The 21802-nt window shown below is 38.1% G+C and overlaps 1 protein-coding gene across 3 annotated transcripts in view; it reads right to left on the bottom strand.

The window, feature by feature from the left end:
* SLC9B2 (solute carrier family 9 member B2) overlaps positions 1-8269 on the bottom strand; it is a gene marked incomplete at its 5' end in the record, with an annotated part of 34422 nt that extends 26153 nt beyond the window's left edge. For 2 of the 3 annotated variants that reach the window (XM_079704475.1, XM_079704476.1), the window contains one exon: positions 2348-2518. In XM_079704475.1, the coding sequence (XP_079560601.1) occupies positions 2348-2513 (166 nt within the window). Of the gene's footprint in view, positions 1-2347; positions 2519-7341; positions 7520-8179 lie in introns of those variants that run through there. The other variant, XM_079704474.1, reaches the window with a different exon arrangement.
* Between the last annotated feature and the right edge of the window lie 13533 nt (positions 8270-21802).

Here is a 21802-nt window from a genome sequence, read left to right as displayed (position 1 = left end):
GGGAGTAGATGAAATAATATTGGTCATGTATTGATAAATTTTGCATATTTAAAAAGATTTCCATAACACAAATTAAGAGAAAAAAGAATAATACCCCTCTATTAGGAAAGGTGTTCTTCTCCCCACAATGAAAGGAGAAGACCACGTGGGCTCAGAGGCAAGAAGGGAACATCCAAATCAAAATCAGGTGGCCACATCAGCTCAGACCATGAGCAAAGGAAAGTGTTCCAGGGCAATTGTTTTCACGTTTATTTTGGGAATAAAAAAATTCTCCTTCATCCTCTATCTCTAGCAATTATTTCAATGAGCTTATGAAAATATAGAACAGGCAATCATCACACATATTCTGTCTTAACAGGTCTTTATGGGTTCAGATAATGTTTCGGTTTTAGTTACTGGCCCTACTACAATAAAAAGTGGTAAACTTTTTTCTATCACAAGTGCAACACTACAAAAACGGGATGCTAAGATATATAACGTATGTGATCTTTCAGAATAATTTCAGTTACCCCAGGAGATTTCATGAGATCTCAAAGCCCAAGTCTGTACCACTTGGCAATGTGGTATACTTAGTTTGTTGTAATAATAAGCATAGAATGGAAAAAAAAAGGATGAGGTATAAAGGGTAATTTTCATGGAGTCTAGAACAGCAGTTTCAACTTAGGTTGCATATTAGAATCACTTGGGGAACTTTTAAAAATTCTGATGCCCAGGACATATGCCACATCAATTAATTCAGAATCTCTGGGCATCAGCTTTTAAAAGACTTCATGAGGTGATTCCTATGCAAAACCATGTTTGAAAACTTATGATTAGCTTATTAAAAATGCAGAATCTCAGGTCCCACCCCCAGATCTGTTTAATTAGAATCTGCATTTTAACAAGGTCCCAAGGTCATTTTTCTGCATGATGAAGTTTGACAAGCACTGATTTAGATGCATGAGTCAGCAAACATTTTCTGTCAAGGGTCAGATAAGAGATATTTTAGCCTTTGTGGGCCACAGGGTCTCTTTCACAACTTCTCAACTCTGCCATTGTAGTGTGAAAGCAGCCACAGACAATATGTGAATGAATGAGCATGGGTGTGTTCTAATAATATCTTATTTACAAAAGAGGTGGATTGCCAACCCTTTATCACAGCATACAGGCATATTTAGAAACAACTCATTTTAACAATAATTCAATTCATAACTTTAGAGAACAAAAAGCACTCATGATAAATAATATGAATTAAGCAAAATAACTTTATTTTTACCTAAAATTGAAAAGTATATTGAGAAATAGTGCATGGTCAAATGTAAATAACTCTACTTCTTTTTATATTTAGCTTCAACTGCTGACCACAAATTCAAAAGCAAGTAATTTTGGTCTTTGTTAGCCAATATTGATTGTCCTCACTAACATAAAATAACAGGAAAAATTTTTACTCAGGAATTGTGTGCAAATATATATGCGTGAAAGATATGTGATTTTTAAATAAAACTTAGTGACTTATAAATCTGTTAGAAATGGACACAAAATGCCTTTTAGTGGTAAATTAAAATTTTGTAATATGGAATTCTTTGAAGAAACATTAAAGATATAATGTCCAGTGTTAAGACTAATTTTCATGTGTTTCATGTTTGGACAGTTCTCATGGCCTCTGGAAGAATATTTTTGGCTAAATTATTTCAATAAGCATGATAATACAATACAGCCAATGGTGTGCTGGTAAATGCTTAATAAGTAGCTGGCCAAAAAAGTGTGTGTGCATTTATACTTATATATTTACATATTTATTATAAATTTTACTGATATAAAGGATGTGCAGAATACAGTTTATAAATATGCAACAATCATCGCTGTAAATTCTATAGAGCCAATTGATTCTCATAGAATGCTTTCATTGTTTTTCATTGTTGAACTCCATATCCATAACCAACTATGGTTGCAGTTCAACAATGAATTGACAAAATCAGATTACAAATAAATGCTTGACTACTATCTGGCTTAGCAAAGAAGCCATTCACATTATGACGAGCAAGTATAGTGTCACCATGAATATCGGTTGATAATTTTGTTTATGTTAATGAGTAAGATGAAAATGAACCAATGAAAATGCATGTTGGAACTTCACTTGTTTGTCAGTGATGTGAATGACTAACAATATAGTAAGCCCTGATTTGTAGCACTTGCTGAGTTCTGTCTTAAAGATACTTCCACCATGGCTGATGTTAAGCTACCAACATGGTGTCAAAGAATGTGGATTTAGGAAGAGGGCATGAGAGGCACACTATTATATATTATTCCCATAGTATGACTTAAATATGACTTACTCTGAAGAAAACAGGATGTGTTTAGCACTTACCCAGAAGGGGAGGCAGTGGAGGTAATGTAGGTAACTTAATGAGCCCCAAAAGTTTACCTCCAATGATGGCACAATAGAATAGGATTATAATTCCAAACAGGTTTCCTCCAGGAAGACATTCAGGGCCGGTAATTGACCAAACTACAGCCCACAGAAGAACCACCATGGTAACTGAAATAAACGAGGAAAACTAGTTTCTACCAACGAGTGGTTATCTGCAGGTAAATATAATCTAAACGTTAAAAAAAATGAAGACACATACAAATATTTATAATCACGTGTAAGTTTTAAAGAACATCAGTAATATAAAAAACTGGGTAATTTCCAAGCACCTTAAAAAGTAGGATATTACCACAGTGCCTTTGAATCCACCTGTGTGCTCTTTCTAAGCCCATCACCCATCTGCTTTCACACTGCAAGAAGAAACTACTATCTTGGATTTTTTTTTAAAACTATTCCCTTATTTTTCCTTATAATTTTACCATAAATATTCATTAGTTAATAAAAAGAGAAAGAGTCACTATCTATATCCTCTTCTCAGAAACATGAGAACACTTTAACAATCACACTCCAGTATTTTAGTTCTGCCTTCAATTAAGCATTATTGTTTATTGTTTAACTATTGCTTCTTTTCTATTGTCGACATTTGTTTAGAATTACCCACATACTTACCTTTTTTTTTGATCATCATTCATTATGGCATCTCAAACCTTTCATCTCGACAATTACTTTGTTGCCTGAAGTATTTCCTTTAGGAGAGGCATGTCTGTTAGAATGTGAAATATGTTTCCCTGTTTGAAAACCTTGTGTTCTACAAAATTGTACACTGACAATAGAAAGGCACATGGAAAAAAGAGAGTTGGGCAGACTACTCACAACTCAAAACTTGTGACCAAAGCACTAACTGAAACAACAACGATCCTAATAAAAGTACCAGCACAGTTAAATCTCCACTAATATTTGTATCTCCCATAGTCAACCTCTTCTTTGCAGACTTCAACACTGGAACTACACTTACTATTTCAAGATGCAGAATCTTGAGAGCATTTGCTCTAAACAGAGAGTAGTTCCATCAAATCCTATCCAGACTGTAGCCTTCTCCATCAATCAAATGTTTTGTTGTTGTTAATGTTTTGTTTTGTTTTGTTTTTTAACTGAGGTAAGTGTTGGCAGCTTCTTCATCACATGTGGCTTCATTAGATAGCTTAATGTCGTGGAAAGTTTAAATCTTTGACGTTCCTAAGAGAACAACTAACCACCCCAAAAGAAGGTACTTACCCAGGGTGCTCAGCTTTTTAAAAGGCTTTATCTTTAAAGTTAGTAAATCTTTATCTTTAGTTGTAATAAAGTATATACCTGATCTTTCTTGGGGGGAGGGTTCAATTCACTTTGTACTTATCTGCTATTGCTCGATGATGTTAAATATTAATATGCCAGGAAAAATTATGTACAAAAATGCAAACTCCATATTACACTGACACAGTTCCCTATTTACCATCGCATATAAACTAAATCATGGTACAGAAACACTCTGTAGCAGAGCATGCTATATTTCTCATGAAGATCTGCTGGTAGCAAATTTTTAGTTTTATTTATCTGGAATCATCTTTATTCTCATTCTTAAAAGATAGCTTATCTATGTATACAATTCTAAGTTGAGAGTTACTTTCGGTTTCTTGAAAATATTATTCCTTGGTTTTCTGTCTTTTGTTACTGTTTTGTAAGTCTAATTTCAGCTCTTTTAGGGAATTCTTTTTCTTTGGTTGGTTTTAAGATCTTTCTTTTCCTTTGGCTTTCTGCAAATTCAGTATATGTTTAGGAATGGCTTCCTTTTGGTTTGCTTAGGATTTATGCTTTTTATAAATTCTGTATTTCTTCAAATATTTTATCACCCCCATTTTTCCTATTCTTTTTTTTTTCTGGAACTATGGTTAAACAGTCACACTCTCCTCTCCGCATTGCTAACCCTAGTTTCATATTTCCCATCTTTGTCTTTGTGTATTGCATTGTACATAATCTCTTCAGATCTATTTGCTAGTTTACCAATTTTCTTTCCACTTATTCTGTTGTCTATTCACTGTTTTAAATTTCAATTACTGTACTTTATTTTTCATCTCTAGAACTTCAGTTTGGTTCTTACTAAAATCTTTTCATTTTTATAAAGAGTTGTTTTGTACTCATACTTGCTATTTCCTCTTTAGCTTCTTTATAGATATCAAAAATATTTTATATTCTATTTTCTGATAATGGAAAATGTTGAAATGTTTCCTTGTGCATTTATTTGTGATTTTTTGTTTGTTTTCTTGCAACAGTGAGCTCTTCCTTGCAACTGTATCTCTGGGAATTTCTGGAGCCTTAGGTTGAGTCTGAGTTTTTCCAGATAGGATCTGAATTTGCTTCTACCATGTGTTTAGATGCTTACAAACTGGGACCACTTTTAGATATATTTTCAGTTTGAGTTATTTTTCTGTGAATTTGGAGCACAAATCAGAATGAAGTTACCCATTTTTAGTGGAGACTCTCCCCTCCTCCAGCTAGCACCACAGTTTAGACAGACAGGTTTAGTTACTGGGCCCCTCTGCAGGGCAGGTTTACCTCAAATCCACCATCACATTGGGTTCCAACTTTGTGTGGGTGAGGGAGAATGACTTCTCCTATGATACTTCTCCCAACCTGGGCAGCTCTAGCAAAGCCTCCTATACTCTCATGGTTCTCAGAATAAATCTCAAGTTCATTGGTATTTTGCAGAAGCCTCTGGAGAAAAGGCCAGCTTGAGTGTTTATTTCTCTCTCCTACTTACACTTTGTTTTTGGTGTCCGATGACTTCCTGTTTTCTTGACAGATAAAAGGTATATTTAAAAAGCCTTAAACTATGTTCAGATGTTTTCACTGGCATAAGTGAAAGGATTATTCATTGTGTCTCCTCTACATATTGCTAGAGATCACATCCAATGTCCCATTTTTTAAACCCTTACAGAATTGTTCCAGATTTTCTAGGCTTATGATGCTATTACAACAAAATAACAAAGGGGCCTTCAGTATTTACCAATTGGCTATAGGGGCTGAAATTTCTAACAGGGGCTGAAATATAATGGGAAACCAGGAATTGCCAGCTACTAACTTGTATCTTATCACAGCATAAACCTAGTTTTATACTAATTCAGAAAGGTAGAATTAAGGGTTTTCCACTTCCACATTACTTTTTAAAAAAAATTGTATTTATTTTTTTATACAGTAGGTATCTATTTTATACATATTAGTGTATATATGTCAATCCCAATCTCCCAGTTCATCCCACCTCCACCCCACCCCTGCCACTTTCCCCCCTTGGTGCCCATACGTTTATACTACTTTTTTAAAAAAAACCTCTAACTTTCCTTTTCCCTCCTAATACTCAAAATGAAATTCTGAATACGTAGTGAGTGTACATGTATAAGGTTTCTCTAAATCATGTTTAATTCAATTAATAATTTATTTATTATCTACAATTTTGAAAAATAATATTTTCACATGTAAGATTTACTTCTTAAGAAGACTACTTTGCGTGATGAATGGTCACAGGAAACAGTACAGGGAAAAAAAGCAGTCTTGTAAGCCTCAGAAACGGAAGTATAAGAAAACAAGTGAGAGGTGTTTATGTATCGTGAGTCCCCATTTCTCAGGCAGCTTTAAGGACAATGATTATAGAATTTTATAAAACTAGTCTCCAAATCACATCATTCTTTTATACCCTTCTCCTTAATGCAATCCATATCCACTGTAGTGTACATGTTTTAACTAGAAGTGTGCCATAACATGAACGGTGAAAGTTTAAAAAAAATAAAAAGAACAGAAAAGGTATTAAATTATCTGTTGCCTTCTCAACTAGTGTATATTCTAGAACCTGGTTTTCTCTACATGTTTTAAGTAAAGTTTGAGATTTTTTTCTCATGCTGGTTTAGAAACTTACCTAATTTCATTAAAAACATATCTAGAGCCTGAAGTATAATATAACGTATCATACTTGGCTTCCATTGTCCCAGTGGCGAATGATAAAAATGTTTTTCAGAGCTCACAAATGAATTATATGTATAAAGAAGTGAGCCTGATTTTTCAGTAAATATAATTTCTAGATCAAACATGTTACATTCTTCAACATATTTACTGGGGGAGGCCATATATTTAATGATGCTGTCATTCCTCAACACAATTTTTGAAACTGTCTTTAAATTTGCCTTTATAGAGAAGTTTCAACCCCATTCTCCTTTTTCTTACTGTATTACACATCCTCCAATATACATGCACACACACACTTCTTTTTTGAACAAAAACAACATTACTGAAATTGAACGTCCATTTATTCATCAAATTGATATCAGAATAATGTTGGGATGCCTCCAAAGACCAAATCCATTCCTAAAAGACACATATATCCCAACCCTAACACATCAAAATAGTGCAGAGATAAACTCCCCCTCCTTAACCCCCCAATTTTAAGTAATAGCAGCAATAAGTTGAATTGGAAACCAGGATCTTTACTTACAAAATGATGGATTTGTTTGGAAGTATAAATTGAGCTGTGTTTGCTCAAACATTAGTGGCATGACTTAACAGTAATAACAATCAACATTTATTTGGTGCTTTTCTGTTTATAAGTAATTTTTCAGTCATTTTTCTCATTGGAGGGCTAACGTAATCCTATGAAATTACTCAGATACAGAAAAGGAAAATGCCCTTGACCTCTGCTCTCTCCCTCTTCCTGCTAGCGGGAATGGTGGTGACAACACTGCTCTTGGTAGCCCTGAGTTGAAAATGGTGGAGCCCTGTCAGCCTGGGACCCTGAATGACTATGGAGCAGAGCTACATACTGTTATGAATTGTTCACCTTGTAGTTTTTATGTGAGAGAGAAGTAAACGTCTTTTTGTCCTTTAAACCATATTACTTAGGAATCTCTCATTATAATAACTTCATCTTTTACCCTCTTGTTCTGAATTCATCCTTATCATTTACATACCATTTGTTATTACTCTATCCAGTAAACCACGTGGAGGGCAAGCAAATGTCTGTCTTAGTCTTTGCAAATGATTTGGTTCAGCTGGTGTTTCTTGCATTTTTTCATTGCTATTCAGTAGGTTACTTCCTTCTGTTGGTTCATTTCCATCTATACCTCTGGGGTTCATAACTGTTTCCTCCTGTGTTTAAAGCAATTAAAAAATCCTTAAAACTATATATTTGCTGTACATTTTTATAGTTACTGAGCCATCACATCACAAATCAAATTTCTGTTGCTAGAATCAAGGCTAACACTTTACAGAGGAAAAGCACAGCTTTATTACTAGCTAATTGGAGAATGCTCAGAATAAGAATGAACTATGTGAGGAGTATTTACCATTGAGTCACTATTTGTAGCATTATAAATGCTTGAGTCACATAAAATTTCATTATGATTTTCAATACTGGGTTTAAAAATTAGCCTATTTAAAATATGATTCAAGGCCATAGTTGGTAAATATGTCAGAGTGATTCAGAAAGAGATAATCATCTGTGGCAAAAACAAATTCACATTCATTCATTTACTTTAATTTAAGCAATAAAGAGGGAAGAAACCAGAATCATTCTAGGGCTTAGGCTGGGAACACAAAGCACTTCACAGGCTCTCCATGTAGGGCCAGCTGCTAATGACTATCTAGGAAAACTGGCAGTCACACCTACTACACCAGTTTGGGGATTTAAGAATGGGGAGAATTGTTAATTGAGTGATAGAGAATGAAGAGAACACAATTCTGTCATATATTTGGAGATCTAGTCCCCTCCTTAAGGAAATGGTTGGGATGTTCTACATTTGATCATACCTGTATTACTTGACACCTGGAGGCTGTGTGATTCACCTCTGTGGATGGTTCTGAATCTTCATGCTTAATTGTTTTATCTTCATTCTCCATGATTTATAATTAAGAATATGATAGAGGGAAGAACAGGATCTGTTTTGAAGGAGAAAGAGTATAGATATAGAATAGCAATTTGAGATTTAAACGAATGAATTGTACTTATTTTTCCCCTTAGTGGCTAAAATATTTTAAATTAGACTGTTCTTAATTTTCAATTGTTAATCTTTTCTTTGATTACAATATATAATCCTAATTCTTACCTACCTTTTTACCTTTCTTGAAAAAGCCCTCGTTTACCATATTTTTATATGATTTCCTTCCCACCCTGTTTTCTGAGTTATACTGCAAATAATCCCAGCAATATTACTGTCAAGTTGTCCTCTCTAATGGGCCAACTTGAAGCAGGAAAGCCCCAGGTAATTTTCCAATGTTGATATGAGGAAATGAGTCACCAAAGAGAAATCTATGGATTCCATCATATTCAGAGAAACCAGAGTCACTAATTCCTGACTAGTTCTTATTTCAAAATTGAAGTTAAAAAAAAATACAACAACAATGATGGAGCAGCCACAATGTCTTAGACACTGTGATAAGTGCTGTGACAGACTCCTGGTAGTCACTGTGGGTAATTCAAAGATTACCAAAGCACATCCTTTGTTCTCTACAGACTTACCATACACCAAGAAAAATACATTTGTATGAAGTAACTAAAAAACCTGTAGGGCAGACCTGTAGGTTGCCTTCCTAAACACCCACTTGAATCTCTTCTCCCTTGGCTTCCCATGCTATATGGGCTGAAAAGCCAAATATTCCAATTCTTAGCTACTTCTGCAGCTAGAGGTGGCCATGTGTCATAGTTCTATGTAATGAGATATAAGTGGGAGTCCCTGGGGAGGGCTTTCATTCCCAAACAATACGGCAAGACCTTTCAAGGATCACACTGTTTACTCCTTGCCCTCTCACGTTTCTTTCTCCTTCCTAGATTGTAGATATACCTCCTGGAGGGCCAACAGTCATCTTTTAACCATGAAAATAAAAACCCCTATACAAGGACAGTAGACAAGAAAGAAGGAGGAGCTGGTTCCTTGACGACATCATGAGTTGCTGCGTCAGTCTTGGACTGCCAAGCTTTGGAGTAATTGTATAAAACACTATTAGCCAAGTTTTCTTTTTATTAGTAACCAAACTTATTCCTAATGCAACAAGTACGATGAGTATTATAATAGAGGTACAAACTATAAGCGTTGGCAGAACCAAAGAGAAAATTATGTGAGAGAAGGGAAAATCTAATTCAATACACATTTGAGTGCCTAATATGTGCCAGGCACTATGCTAAACCATAAAGACAGGGATAAATTAGCTGGGACCCCTGCCTCAAGGCATCATTTTCTGTTTAACAAAATGCCAAGATGCTTGCATTTAAACTTTCAATGAAAATGATATCCTTTCCACCACCACCATCATCATTTTTCTTCCTTGCAGAATACATTGTTGGCCAGAGTGGCATCTCAAAAAGCCTTTAGTCTGATTTTTATTATATATTATATAAAATAAATACAAGTATATAGAATGATACATTACATATGTGTATGTGTTTATGTATATGTATATATAGTTTTTAAAATTTAAATACTTCAAACTTTAGACTCAGGAAAAAGAATGCCATTTTGACTGGAAAATGCTGGGTTCAGAGAACCCTTGTCTTAAAGGCATCGAGGCATGAAAGCCAGTGCGGTGCAAGGGAACACTCCGTTAGAGCCTGTGGTGGGAGGCTATGGATAATGAGAGACGAGGCTGGAGAGTTTGGAGACTGTATCCCAAACCATGGCACTTGGCCTTCACCCTCTGTAGAGACTGACCCCCTAATATAGTAGGTGACAAAGTCTATTGGCTCTGGATTTGGACAAACCTGGGTCTAAAGTCCAGCTCCATCATATACCAAATTTCTTAGGCTGTTTGTAAGTAATTCTCCATCTGTACAATGGAGACAAGAGTAGGTACAACCATGGATATGGTAGGCATTCACTAGTGTTGGTTATTAGCCACTCATACTCCTCCTCCCTAATTATCATAAATCTCTGACATTCTTTTTGCTTTTCCTCTTAAAGCAGGACAAGTTCTCCCCAGTCTTGAAGAATTTACTACATAATTCTATTCATTTTCTTTGATCATGATTTTAACCTCTTTCTTTCAAGGCAAACTTCTTGATTAGGCGACGTAACGCTACTGGCTAAAATGAATTTGAGAATTCATTTTATTAATGTTACTCTAGTCCTTTTTAACATAAAAAATAAAAATTGGGCATGTTGCACAATATATGCTATTTTCGAGAATTCATATAGTTTTGTGTTTAAAAAAATGTCCTTATTCTCCCATAGTCTCCACCATGGATACCAAAGTACTATTTGAGATCAGAGAGGTATTGCAGAGAGAAAAGGTCAAATAAAATACCAGTATTTTAATAAGTCCAGTAAAACAACTTACAACTGGTCAGCTCTGTTTGTTTATACTCTGCTATGTTTCCATTTCCAAAAGAATACTTAAACCACCGGTCTCATTTCAAAACCCAACTTAAATTTAGAAAAATCACAAAAATGTAACTTAAAGCAACCATGTTCATGGCATTTATTGTTCATAGTTACTGGGTCTTGAAATGTACAATATTTACAAATTTACAATAGTATATCCCCCATTAAGAAGGCAGAAGAAGGTAAAGAAATCAGAAAATATGGAAAAATGAGCTTTTTAAGGACTGTAAGAAATATCATGAAGTCCATTAAAAAGTAGAAAGTTTATACTCCTTACTCATAGAGAGGCTCTCAAGTTCTCAGAGTGCATTAACTCTTATTTTGAAAACAATTCTAATGATTTTGCTCATCTGACTTCCAAACCCTCTTATGATGTTATACATTAAAATATAGGAAGAGACTGTGATAGAGACAAATTGAGAGCAGCGTGAGTGACAGCTGACAATGAAAGACATGGAAAAGATTGCAATCTAATGCTACAAAATGTGGGAATAAATGTCTTTTTCATAGGGGATATTTATAGTTTTGGCCAGCCAAGCATCATTCTCCCCCTTTTTTTTTGGTGATAGCACACTAATTTTCTTTTGTGGAATCCATGCCTCCTCTATTCCCCATACATATGGCTCATGTGAGACTCTTATCCTTCTCTCTCTAATCCCCATGCTCCACCAATGCTCCAGAGATGAGGACACGCTTGGCCAGCGAGGGAACTCCTTCCCTGGTCACCTTGACCAGTTCAGGCATGAGCATGTGACCCACAGCTGGCCAATGAGAGTCAGGTTTAGGGTGTTTACTGGAACCGTTAAGAAAGAGTTTTCTTTCTGTCGGGGTTGCTAAGCCCAGACTTACTGTTGACAATCATTGTAACATACAAGAAAAGCCTTCTAAAGAATGAGGTAACTAACCACAGAACAAGCAGAGTCTTAATATGGAAAGACAGAAAGAGAAAGCTCTAAATTAATAATCACATTGCTGGTACCACTGAAAGCAGCTCCTTTTCAGTTAGGTGAGCCAATAAATTTCTTACCAGTTTGAGTTGGGTTTCTGTCACTTGCCACCAAATAAATCCTTAGTAAGAATTTTCATACCTGAATTGGTCTTGAAGGAGGCCCTGTATAATAACAGATGTTTAGAAAGGTGATTCTACATCTTTAAGAAAATGAAAAGAAAAAAATTAGGTGGAAATATTTTGTTTTAAAAGGCATTAAAATATACAGTACAGTTTAGAGCTTCTCTTTTTTTTTCTCTAGAATTTGTTTATTTATATATGCATCAAAATGTGAACTCAAAAACTATACTCTTTAACAAGAGCACTTTAATTCTTTTCAAATTGCCTGGATGGTTCATAAATATTCAAACCTAGCATTCTGTGTTGGCAAATTTTTAGAGCTTTTCTTTAAAGCGAATGTTAAACAAAAATGTTGCATTCAGTAAAATAGGTGTCAGTTACCAATAAAATTAAGTGAAATGCTTTGTTTTTCAACAATGCTAGTTAAATGATATACTATAGTTAATGGACCCTAATTAATTTCTTTATTGTGTTCGTGGAAGTCTTTAAAAGTCTTTGGGTCCAGTAAAGGTCCAACAGAGTTAAGAATCGATGTGAGATGCTAGGTGTCTGAGATGGAAAAGTTAAAAAGTGAGGAGATATGGAGAAACTAGATGGCTTCTAAGCAGCTAAAAATCACTCATAGTTTAATGGAATAATAAAAGTTGGAAAGGCCTTTAGAAATTACCTTGTCCAATCTCTTTCATATTTAAATAAGAAAACTAAAACTTAGAGAAGCTAAATAACTTTTCTCAGTGAACACAGCCAATATCAGCCAAGCCCCATAGTAAAACTATAAATTTTGTGAAATGAGATAGTTCTTTAACCTATATCTTTGACTTCATGTCCTTTCTATCAAGTCACTGCATTATAATTTTACATTTTTGTTATATTTTGTTTAAAATTCTACTTGTATATACCCATAGTTAATTATAAGTTTGAAAACACATTCCACAAGCAAATATAAATATTAAAATTTTCTATCTTTTGTTCAGCTCTACTTTTTTCCATTGTTATCAATGTTATAGAGTTTATTACAAACAAAAAATTCTTACTAATCCATTTAAGTTGCACAACATTGGTAACAAAATGAATGAAATAAGAACTTCTATTCTATTCTCTTGACAAATATTGTTAACATATTCTGAATTATCAGTTAACTGGCTAGGTGACAACTTGCCACTTAAATATGACTTAAGATTCTAAGAATTAAGAAGCTTTTCATTTAAAAAAATCCAGTTAAACTTAGATGGTTTGAGAGATTTTTGTATATCAGAAAATTATACTGAGAACTGGGAAGGCAAGGTACATTTTAAATAAACAGTAAAAGGGCCTATACACAGAACCAAGTTTTTTCAAGTTTTTTTTCCTGCCTCTCAATCAGGATATTGCTTTATTCAAACCGATACCCAACCTGTAAACCATATTAGAAAAAAATGTATTTTTTTCAAATGGTGAAATTTTATAGACTTCATAAATTCAGTAAATAATGTGAGTTTAATCAAAGTTCTCTGACTCAAGTACAGATTTCAATAGAAGAATGAGGCTTGACATAAGCCCACGGACATGGCTGTTAAGACTGTTGTGACTGCCCACTTGCTTATAAGTTAGTAGGTCAAGTATTTTCTAAAAACAAATGCAAAGGCTATTGGCCAATCATGCCTCTCTTTAGCATTCCCAGTATACGGAATTTCCTACAGGACTGATACACATACTTAGAAACTATCTTGATTTAATTTGAGCTTTATTTTACAGTATTAGGCACATATGCCACCAAAATCATAGAGCTGTGGACTTCAAAGGAACAGTCTGCTTTGTCTTTCCTCTAAACTTGAGAGAAAACTGCAGATCAAGAATAATAGATCAAGAATATGAGCAGTTCTGGTATGTATATATACGTAAATAAAGAGGAAAAAGTCTGTCAACATTAGTTGCCTTTGGGGAGGGAAATGGAGTTGTTGGAATTTCATTTTTATTCTCTATGTTTCTTTATTGTTAGTATTTTTACAATAAGAAGATTTTCAGGGGCTTCCCTGGTGATGCCGTGGTTAAGAATCCATCTGCCAATGCAGGGGACACGGGTTCGAGCCCTGGTCCAGGAAGATCCCAAATGCCGTGGAGCATCTAAGCCCGTGTGTCACAACTACTGAAGCCCGCGTGCCTAGAGTCCATGCTCTGCAACAAGAGAAGCCACCGCAATGAGAAGCCCTCACACCGCAACAAAGAGTAACTCACCACAACTACAGAAAGCCTGTGTGCAACAAAGCAGACCCAACGCAGCCAAAAATAAATAAATAAAACAAATAAATTTTAAAAAAAGATTTTTAAATGCAATTTAAAATACATTTAAAAAGAATTTACGCAATTCTTAGAGCTTCAGAGAAAAGAAAATGACACAGCTTTCCTTGGTAATAATATTTTTCATAGACTCTGGTAATTTGATTTTAGGTAACTTAATTCCACCTGCCACAATTTAAGTCATTTTTTTGTTTTTGTGGTTTTCAAAGAAGATGGGGGAACTGCCTAGAAGCTTCTAGAGCAATTTTCAAATATTTTTTTAAGCCAGAAATGTTCTGTTAAATGAAACCTTATCCTGAAATCCAACAAATGGGACAGATAAAGGTGGAGCTGCAGAAACCCTGTCCACTCACCCCTGTTCCTCCTGGCAAGTGGAGCACACTTTGAAAACAACTTCCATAAATATGCTTTCATATATAGAAAGAGGTTTGTTAAATCAGCCTTCTCTTTTTCAGGTTATCTTATTAATCTAAGTGTTTAAAAGTGCTTTCTGTAATATTCCAGAGGAAATGAAAGAATTATCAACTTGCAAATGTCCACAGGCTCTTGGGCAAGTAAAATACACTTGCTGCTATCAACTGAATTACTGCTGAAAGATCATTACATGGATAAAGACTGGTTGTTCTTGTTATTTTCTGTCTTTGGTAGGACAGGCTGACATTTAATGGGGTGACTGTACTGAGAATTTACATATATTGCTGGAGTACTCTATGTACTGTATTCATGCATTTGAAAAAGCATCTCCATGATTGTTCATTAAGTACTCTATAACAATTATAATAAAAATCTCCTATCTTTGGTGTTCATCCATTTATGTGTTAAAAGTGTAGGGTTTCCATACCATACGATATTTCTATGTAGAACATATTGAAACTTTCCAATTTCTGGATTCTGCTAATCAACTCTGATCTAATACTCATTTCCCAAAAGAAGCCCTATTCTATCAGTGAAGAATTCAGATTAAGTGAAGAGTAGGGCTTAAAATTTCCTCAATAATTAATTACTGAAATGACTAAGAATGTCTCCTTGAATGAGAACTACCTTATCAGAAAGTATTAAGTGTTCCAACTGCATGCAATCAAGTTATCAAAAGAAAACAACCACTATTCTATTTGGTTAATTAATATAGTAATTTGATTGAATCATCATGAAGTAAAACACTATGCAATGAGATAGGAATAAAAGGAAATTATCCCTAGGTAAGAAGGGACCCAATACTTGCTTCTCTTTGTAAAAAATCTCTCCCCCCGCAACCCAAAGGCAAATGTTTAATTGAAAGTTTAAAATATTACTTTTAGGCTTACTAAAATCAGAATCTCCAGAGACTGAATCTCCCAAGTGTGGCAATGTGACTTATTACCTACCTAAGAGCCACTGCTCAGGTATGCCAGTGGGTCCCTTCACCAGCCCTAGGAATAAATCATGACTGGTCTAAGTCAATCTCTGTAACATCATTCCTCTTTGCCAGCTGTTGGTTTAAGGATGAGCATGATTCATTTCTTGCCAATGAAATTTGCAGGCAAGGCTATTGCGGACCACTGGGTAAGATTTTCCTTCCTAATATAAAGACAGAGAGGCAAGAGGAGCACCCTCTTCTCTATTTGTCTGTGTGTGTGTGTGTGTGTGTGTGTGTGTGCGTGTGTTAGCAGGGGAGGATGAAGCTGTGGATGGGGACTGTGTTTCTTGGAATTCTAGCAGCCATCCATGAAGAAAAAGTCAAGATTAGCTAATGGAAAGCAACCTGGACCTTGGTATCAATGTGCCCCTGAACAAACCTTGGATCTACTTACCTTAGATATTTTGTCGTATGAGAAAAGAAGCTTGTATTTTTGAAGGCAATTTTGGCTGAATATCCTGGTACTTATAGCCAAAAGCATCCTAACCAATACAACAGGTGACTCTGATGCAGAGCCATCTCTGAGAAGCTCTGATAAGGAGCAGTGATGAGGAACCTTTGGCTTACACATGTCTCCCTAGCTTCTTGACATGGGGAAAAACCTTCACAGAGGATGAACAGATACTGATAGAACACTGCCTTCATATTGACATTTCTCAAAAATGTCCAGAAAAGAACATTTGAGCAGCTAAAAATCAGTGCCAAGGTTTTTAGCACCATTCTTTTAGTCTTTAGAGATTGCATAGCTTGTAAGGTTATATATTTTTTCTGCCCTATCCCTGAAGTTTAGTTGTAATATTTGAATATTGAATTTTTAAAAGTTAGGCTTATAAACATATGATTGTTTTGTTACTTTCTACTCATGAAACAAAACTACAAGAACAATAAAACACAACTACCATCACTGCCTGGGATTACATGTTTTACTTCTCTACTTGGTAAAGTTCTACGAGTCATTCAAGATCTAACCCAACTGTCACCATCTCAGTTAGTATTTCCTAACTCCATGTAGACTAACTCTGTCCCTCTTTTTTCTCTCTAAGGACTCATTCATTCAACAAACCTCTATTAAGCTCTTACCATGTTCTAGCCCTTGTGTTAGGGATTTGAATGTGAACAATCTGACACAGTTCCTATAGTCAAAGGTTGCGACCTAGTCAGAGTATGACAGATCATTCCCTAGGTAACCATAATGAAGTGTGGTTAAGTTTCAATTTAAGGCACATGAGATAAGCAACCCCATCTTTTCACAATCATTGAAGTTCATCAGCCTTTTACTGGGTTTCTATGGTGTGTAAACACAAGAGACAGAAAGATGACTGAGATGCAGTCTCTGCTCTTTAAGAAAGGGACAGAGATTGCTATGTGTTCACCAAACCAGTTTCCTCTGCTGCCTAGACACACAGATAGTTGACATTCCCAGCCTCCCTTGCAGGTTAGTGTGGCAAGTCCCTGAGTCTGGCAAAGGGATATAGGCATAAATGATGTGTTGTACTTCCACTGCTGTAAGAAAGCTCCCATGTTTTACATTATGCTCTCTCTTTTCCTGTCCATTGCCCGGAAACTAAGGACTCCAAGGTCTTAGGGGATGGCAAAACCATAATATAAAAAGAGTTAGTGTTCCTGAATCACTGAGGAGAAGGCCACAAGCTGAACACCTGGTTGGACTTTATATGAATGAGAAATAAGCTTCTATTGTGTTAAGTTACTGAGGTTTCAGAGATTATCTGTTACAGCAGCTAGTGCCACCTTAAGGTAATTTAATTATAATGTCAGAAGTGCAGGCATAGAGTTAAACAGGGGAGAGGAGATAATGCCTTACGTGGCTGATACTTGAATCAAGCCTTGAAAGGTGACTTAGTCTCGAAAAGAAAATAAAGACCATTACAGGCAGAGGAACCACATGATTAAAGGGTAAGGGGTACAAAGGAAAGTGCAGGTAGGGAATTTTGTGCACATCCATGTCAATGAGATCTTAATGAGCATCATATGCAAGCTATGTGGAGCGGTCAGAGGAAAAAGGACATGAAAACCCTGAGTGTAAATCCTTCTTGTGTCATTGCCTCCTAATTGGGCCATTTGGGGCAAGTTATTTAGCCAGTTTGGACAATTTTCTTCAACCGGAAAATGGTGATAATGCCTACGTCAGAGAAAACCTTAAACTAGTACTAAGTACATCAAGGAGTCCCAAAAAAGTCCCTCAGTGTGGGCTTCCCTGGTGGCGCAGTGGTTGAGAGTCTGCCTACCGATGCAGGGGACACGGGTTTGTGCCCCGGTCCGGGAAGATCCCACATGCCACGGAGCGGCTGGGCCCGTGAGCCATGGCTGCTGAGCCTGCGCGTCCGGAGCCTGTGCTCCGCGACAGGAGAGGCAACAGCAGTGAGAGGCCCGCATACCACACACACACACAAAAAAGTCCCTCAGTGCTTTATCTTCGTTTCATGAGATTTTCCTTGAGAAAGAAGCATACATGTACTGTACTGAAGAGCACAGATAAGGGACACTGGTAAGCTCAAATCTTTCATCCCTCCTTATGAACCACAGAAACATAAACACTAGATTCCTAAAAAAAACACATAAAGATCTTTTACTGTATTGGCAAGGTATACTTAATAACTTTATAAGGCCCTTCAAAACTCTTTCGAACTTATCATCATTTCACTTTCCTTAACCTGTATGACCCAAGACTACAAAGAATGCTGCCTCGTTACACAAGTGCATATACAGGGAGCTCCATCTCCCCACATACTAGTTTCCTAGGCTTTGTGTGAAAAAGATGTAAATTCCTTTTCCCCAGAGGAAAAATCTGTTCTATCATTAGGGTCTGTGTGCCAACCAAGAGTCAGTGGCCTCCCAATTATCAACAGGACCCGTGAACAGTTAGTCATGAACCAGACAGTCAACAATCTCTTGTGATATACTCTGAGAATGTTTTAAATGAAGAAATGTTTTACATTATGCTTGTAGAGCAAGAGACTTCAGAGATAATCTAGTGTATGGGTAACAAACTCAAGTACCTTCAGAGGTCAACTCAAATGTAGGAGTCTGTAGCAACTAGAGAGGGCAGAGCCCAAATGAAGGCATTCAAATCACTGCCAGGCCCTGGATCTAATCTCATGGTTCCATTTCCCATCTAAAGAAACTGAAGGGATTAGGTGGCTTTTAGAGGCTATGCAGCAAACATATTACTCAGAGTCAATGCAGAAAACAGACACCATGCCCAATAGTTTAAGCAGAAAGAGATTTTATACAGAGAATTAAGTGAATTGTTGCAAGGCTAGAGGTTGTTGAAAGGGCTACAAGTGCAGGGTCTTGGCTGGGCCTCTAGGAATGACTTCTAGAACACTACTAGACGAGCCACCAGGGAATATACTAGTTTTGCCACAATCAGGAGGCCTACAGGAACCAAGGAGTTCAAGAACATACTGTACCTGTGACCCTGAGAAGCTGGGATCTGGAAGCTGTCTGGACAGGGAACTCAGAGTATGTTGACTACCTCCCTCAGCTGCCTCTTGACAGCCAGAGGGCTGGTGACTCAACATGGCATGCTGAGTCTGGTTGCTGTAAGTCCCTCCCAACACCCACAGTTCTAGAGCCTGGACACTGACACCTTGTGCACCTTCCGTGCTCACAGAAAACAGCCAAAATCATCAGGGAGGAGCAGGGAGGCTTCTGCCTTATCTCTGCCTTTGAAATCTCCGGCAAGTCATCCAGAACTCTTATTTACACCCAGAACTCTAACTGGAAGGGAGTCTGGGAACTGTTTTTAGCTTTCCTGTTTCTCCTGTACAAGAAGGCACACTAGTCACAGGTAGGAATGAGTGTGAGTGCCAAACTTCCATATCCAGCACAGCAACTTTCTGTGTAGGCCCCAGGATTCAGACCTACATCACTGATTTTCCCTACTTATTCTATCATGCCTTCTATGGAAACCCTAAAAAGGCAAAAATCTAGTCAATAGGACTGTAATTCTAAAGACCTTAATATGCTAGAACATATGTGAACCGGTCATTTTGCTCACATCATTAGTATCGGGTAAATCACACTACCTAATTAATCGTTAGGTATATTCCGATCCATTGGATTTTGAGCTCCTGAATTGTATTCCATTCTTATTTGTAACTCCTGTCCCCAGGCCTGCTTGGCCCACAGAAGATGCACAGGTATTTGCTGAATTGAAATGTTTCACTCTTGACTTAGAGAGAAACAGTAAACCAGAATTTCATGAGATACTGTATAGCAGCAATAATACCAGGTGGAGGGCCCATTATAGACGAATGGGGAAAGGGGGGTTTAGCCTTTCAGAGGTAGATCTGGCAAAGTAAAGCACCTGCTCTGTCTCTAGCCACTGGTGTCCTGGATTTCCTTCTTTTTTACAATTAATTAATTAATTAATTTTTTGGCTGTGTTGGGTCTTCGTTTCTGTGCGAGGGCTTTCTCTAGTTGCGGCAAGCCGGGGCCACTCTTCATCATGGTGCGCGGGCCTCTCACTATCGCGGCCTCTCTTGTTGCGGAGCACAGGCTCCAGACGCGCAGGTTCAGTAGTTGTGGCTCACGGGCCTAGTTGCTCCGTGGCATGTGGTATGTGGTATCTTCTCAGACCAGGGCTCGAACTCGTGTCCCCTGCATGGGCAGGCAGATTCTCAACCACTGCGCCACCAGGGAAGCCCGTCTTGGATATCTTGATGGAAGGCTAAAGTTAGTGGTGTCTTCCTGCTATTGATCTTTTGGGCAACAAAACACACCAGAATCCAGGGTGAGATAACAAGGCTGACATAACAAGCTGATGACTGGTAAGTAAAATAAAGCCACAGACTCAGCGTGCGCTTTGAGCAGGGGCTTATTTATATTCCCCAATCAGGAGGAAGTGATGAGTCTTTGCACATGAGGGGTGCCAACCCAGGCCACAGTAGCAGCAACGTATGATGGATTTGAGAACTAAAACAAAACGAACAAGAAAAACCTACTCCAATAACAACTAACGACAGGAGACACACACACATCCACACCCACCCACCACTCTGCGTACAACCAGAAGGCGCTGGGCGCTAGCTCCCAGCCTCTGGCCCGGCACTAGAGGATTGCCGCCACGGCCGCCGGTTTAATTTACGCTCAGTGCTCTCCGGGGGCTACTCACCTAACGCTCTCGGGCTCAGGCAGCCGGCTCAGCCCCATGGATGCGAAAAGGGGCTCAAAGGCCTGCGGTAGAGCCCGGGGGAACCGGTTTCCGGGTGGCGCATCGCTCCAGGCGGCGGCGGAGGCTGCAATTATTGCAGATAGCGGGGCGCTGGGCGCGCCGCCGGGTGTCCGCGGCCCCGCCTTGCCCGCGGCGTGGGCGGTTCCGGGAAGGCGGCCGGGTGCGGTTTGTGTGGACCGCTCAGGGAGCCCGGGCGCGCTGGGACCCCATAGCGGCCACCCCACGCGCTCTCCGCGGGTTTGGGGCCTCAGAGGGCGGGCGCGCGGCTTGAATTGGGGCCCGGAGAACCGCGGGTCCACTTCCCGGGACCTCGGGGCGGCGCCGCGCGGTGGGCGGCCTCGCCGGCCCCTGGGGACCGGACGAGCGTGTCTCCCCGGGAAGCTACCGGGATAGTTGCCCAGCGCGCGCAGACCCTGGCGCCGTCTCAGCCGGCGATGACGAGCTCCTGGGCGAGGACGCGCAGCACTGCCTCTTGCGGAGCCAGGAGTGCGGCCCGGGCAGCAAATTGCTGGCTTTATCGTTCCCTTCTACATTTTGGTTTTTCACTCCACCTTTTTAGTTGTGCTTTTTAGACGTGTCTTCTCAGGTGGGGCGGGAAGACCTCTCTTCAGGTGACCAATTAAGTGGGATAAAAGACTTGTTCTTCTCCCTTTTATCGCTTAACACTTGCCCTTCTTGCGTTTATGACTTTTTTCCCATCAGCATTCATTTAATTCTGCCTTCCATTTCCGTGTCTTCCTTTCCTCTATATTTCCCTCCCCCTCCCCTTTCAACTAAGTGTGTGTATATGCACGTGTGCCCCTTTCGAGGTAATTTTCATTTCCTACAGAAATAAAAATTTTCTTACCTGTTTTTCACTCCTTTAAGCAAGTGCCAATTTTAATCGCCGTTTTGCAGGCAAGAGGTACAATGTCACGTAAATGTCTCCACCAGGCAGAAACCACTCATTCTTCTCTCTTAGGTCCTCCCTTATGGAGAGAATGGATGAACCTAGGTTCCGTCTATTAAGCTTCTTCAGAGCATCTAAAATGAGTATTTTCCTAAACGGAACTCTTCCTCTCCTAAAGCTCGCAAAAGTTTCTAGTGACATCCAGCTTCCTCTTATAACAGGAATCAAATA

Source organism: Hyperoodon ampullatus (genome assembly GCF_949752795.1).
Source record: "Hyperoodon ampullatus genome assembly, chromosome: 1".
NCBI classification, from domain to species: Eukaryota; Metazoa; Chordata; class Mammalia; order Artiodactyla; family Ziphiidae; genus Hyperoodon; species Hyperoodon ampullatus.
The sequence above is the reverse complement of the archived record's forward strand: the minus strand, read 5'-3'. Positions and strand labels throughout refer to the sequence as shown.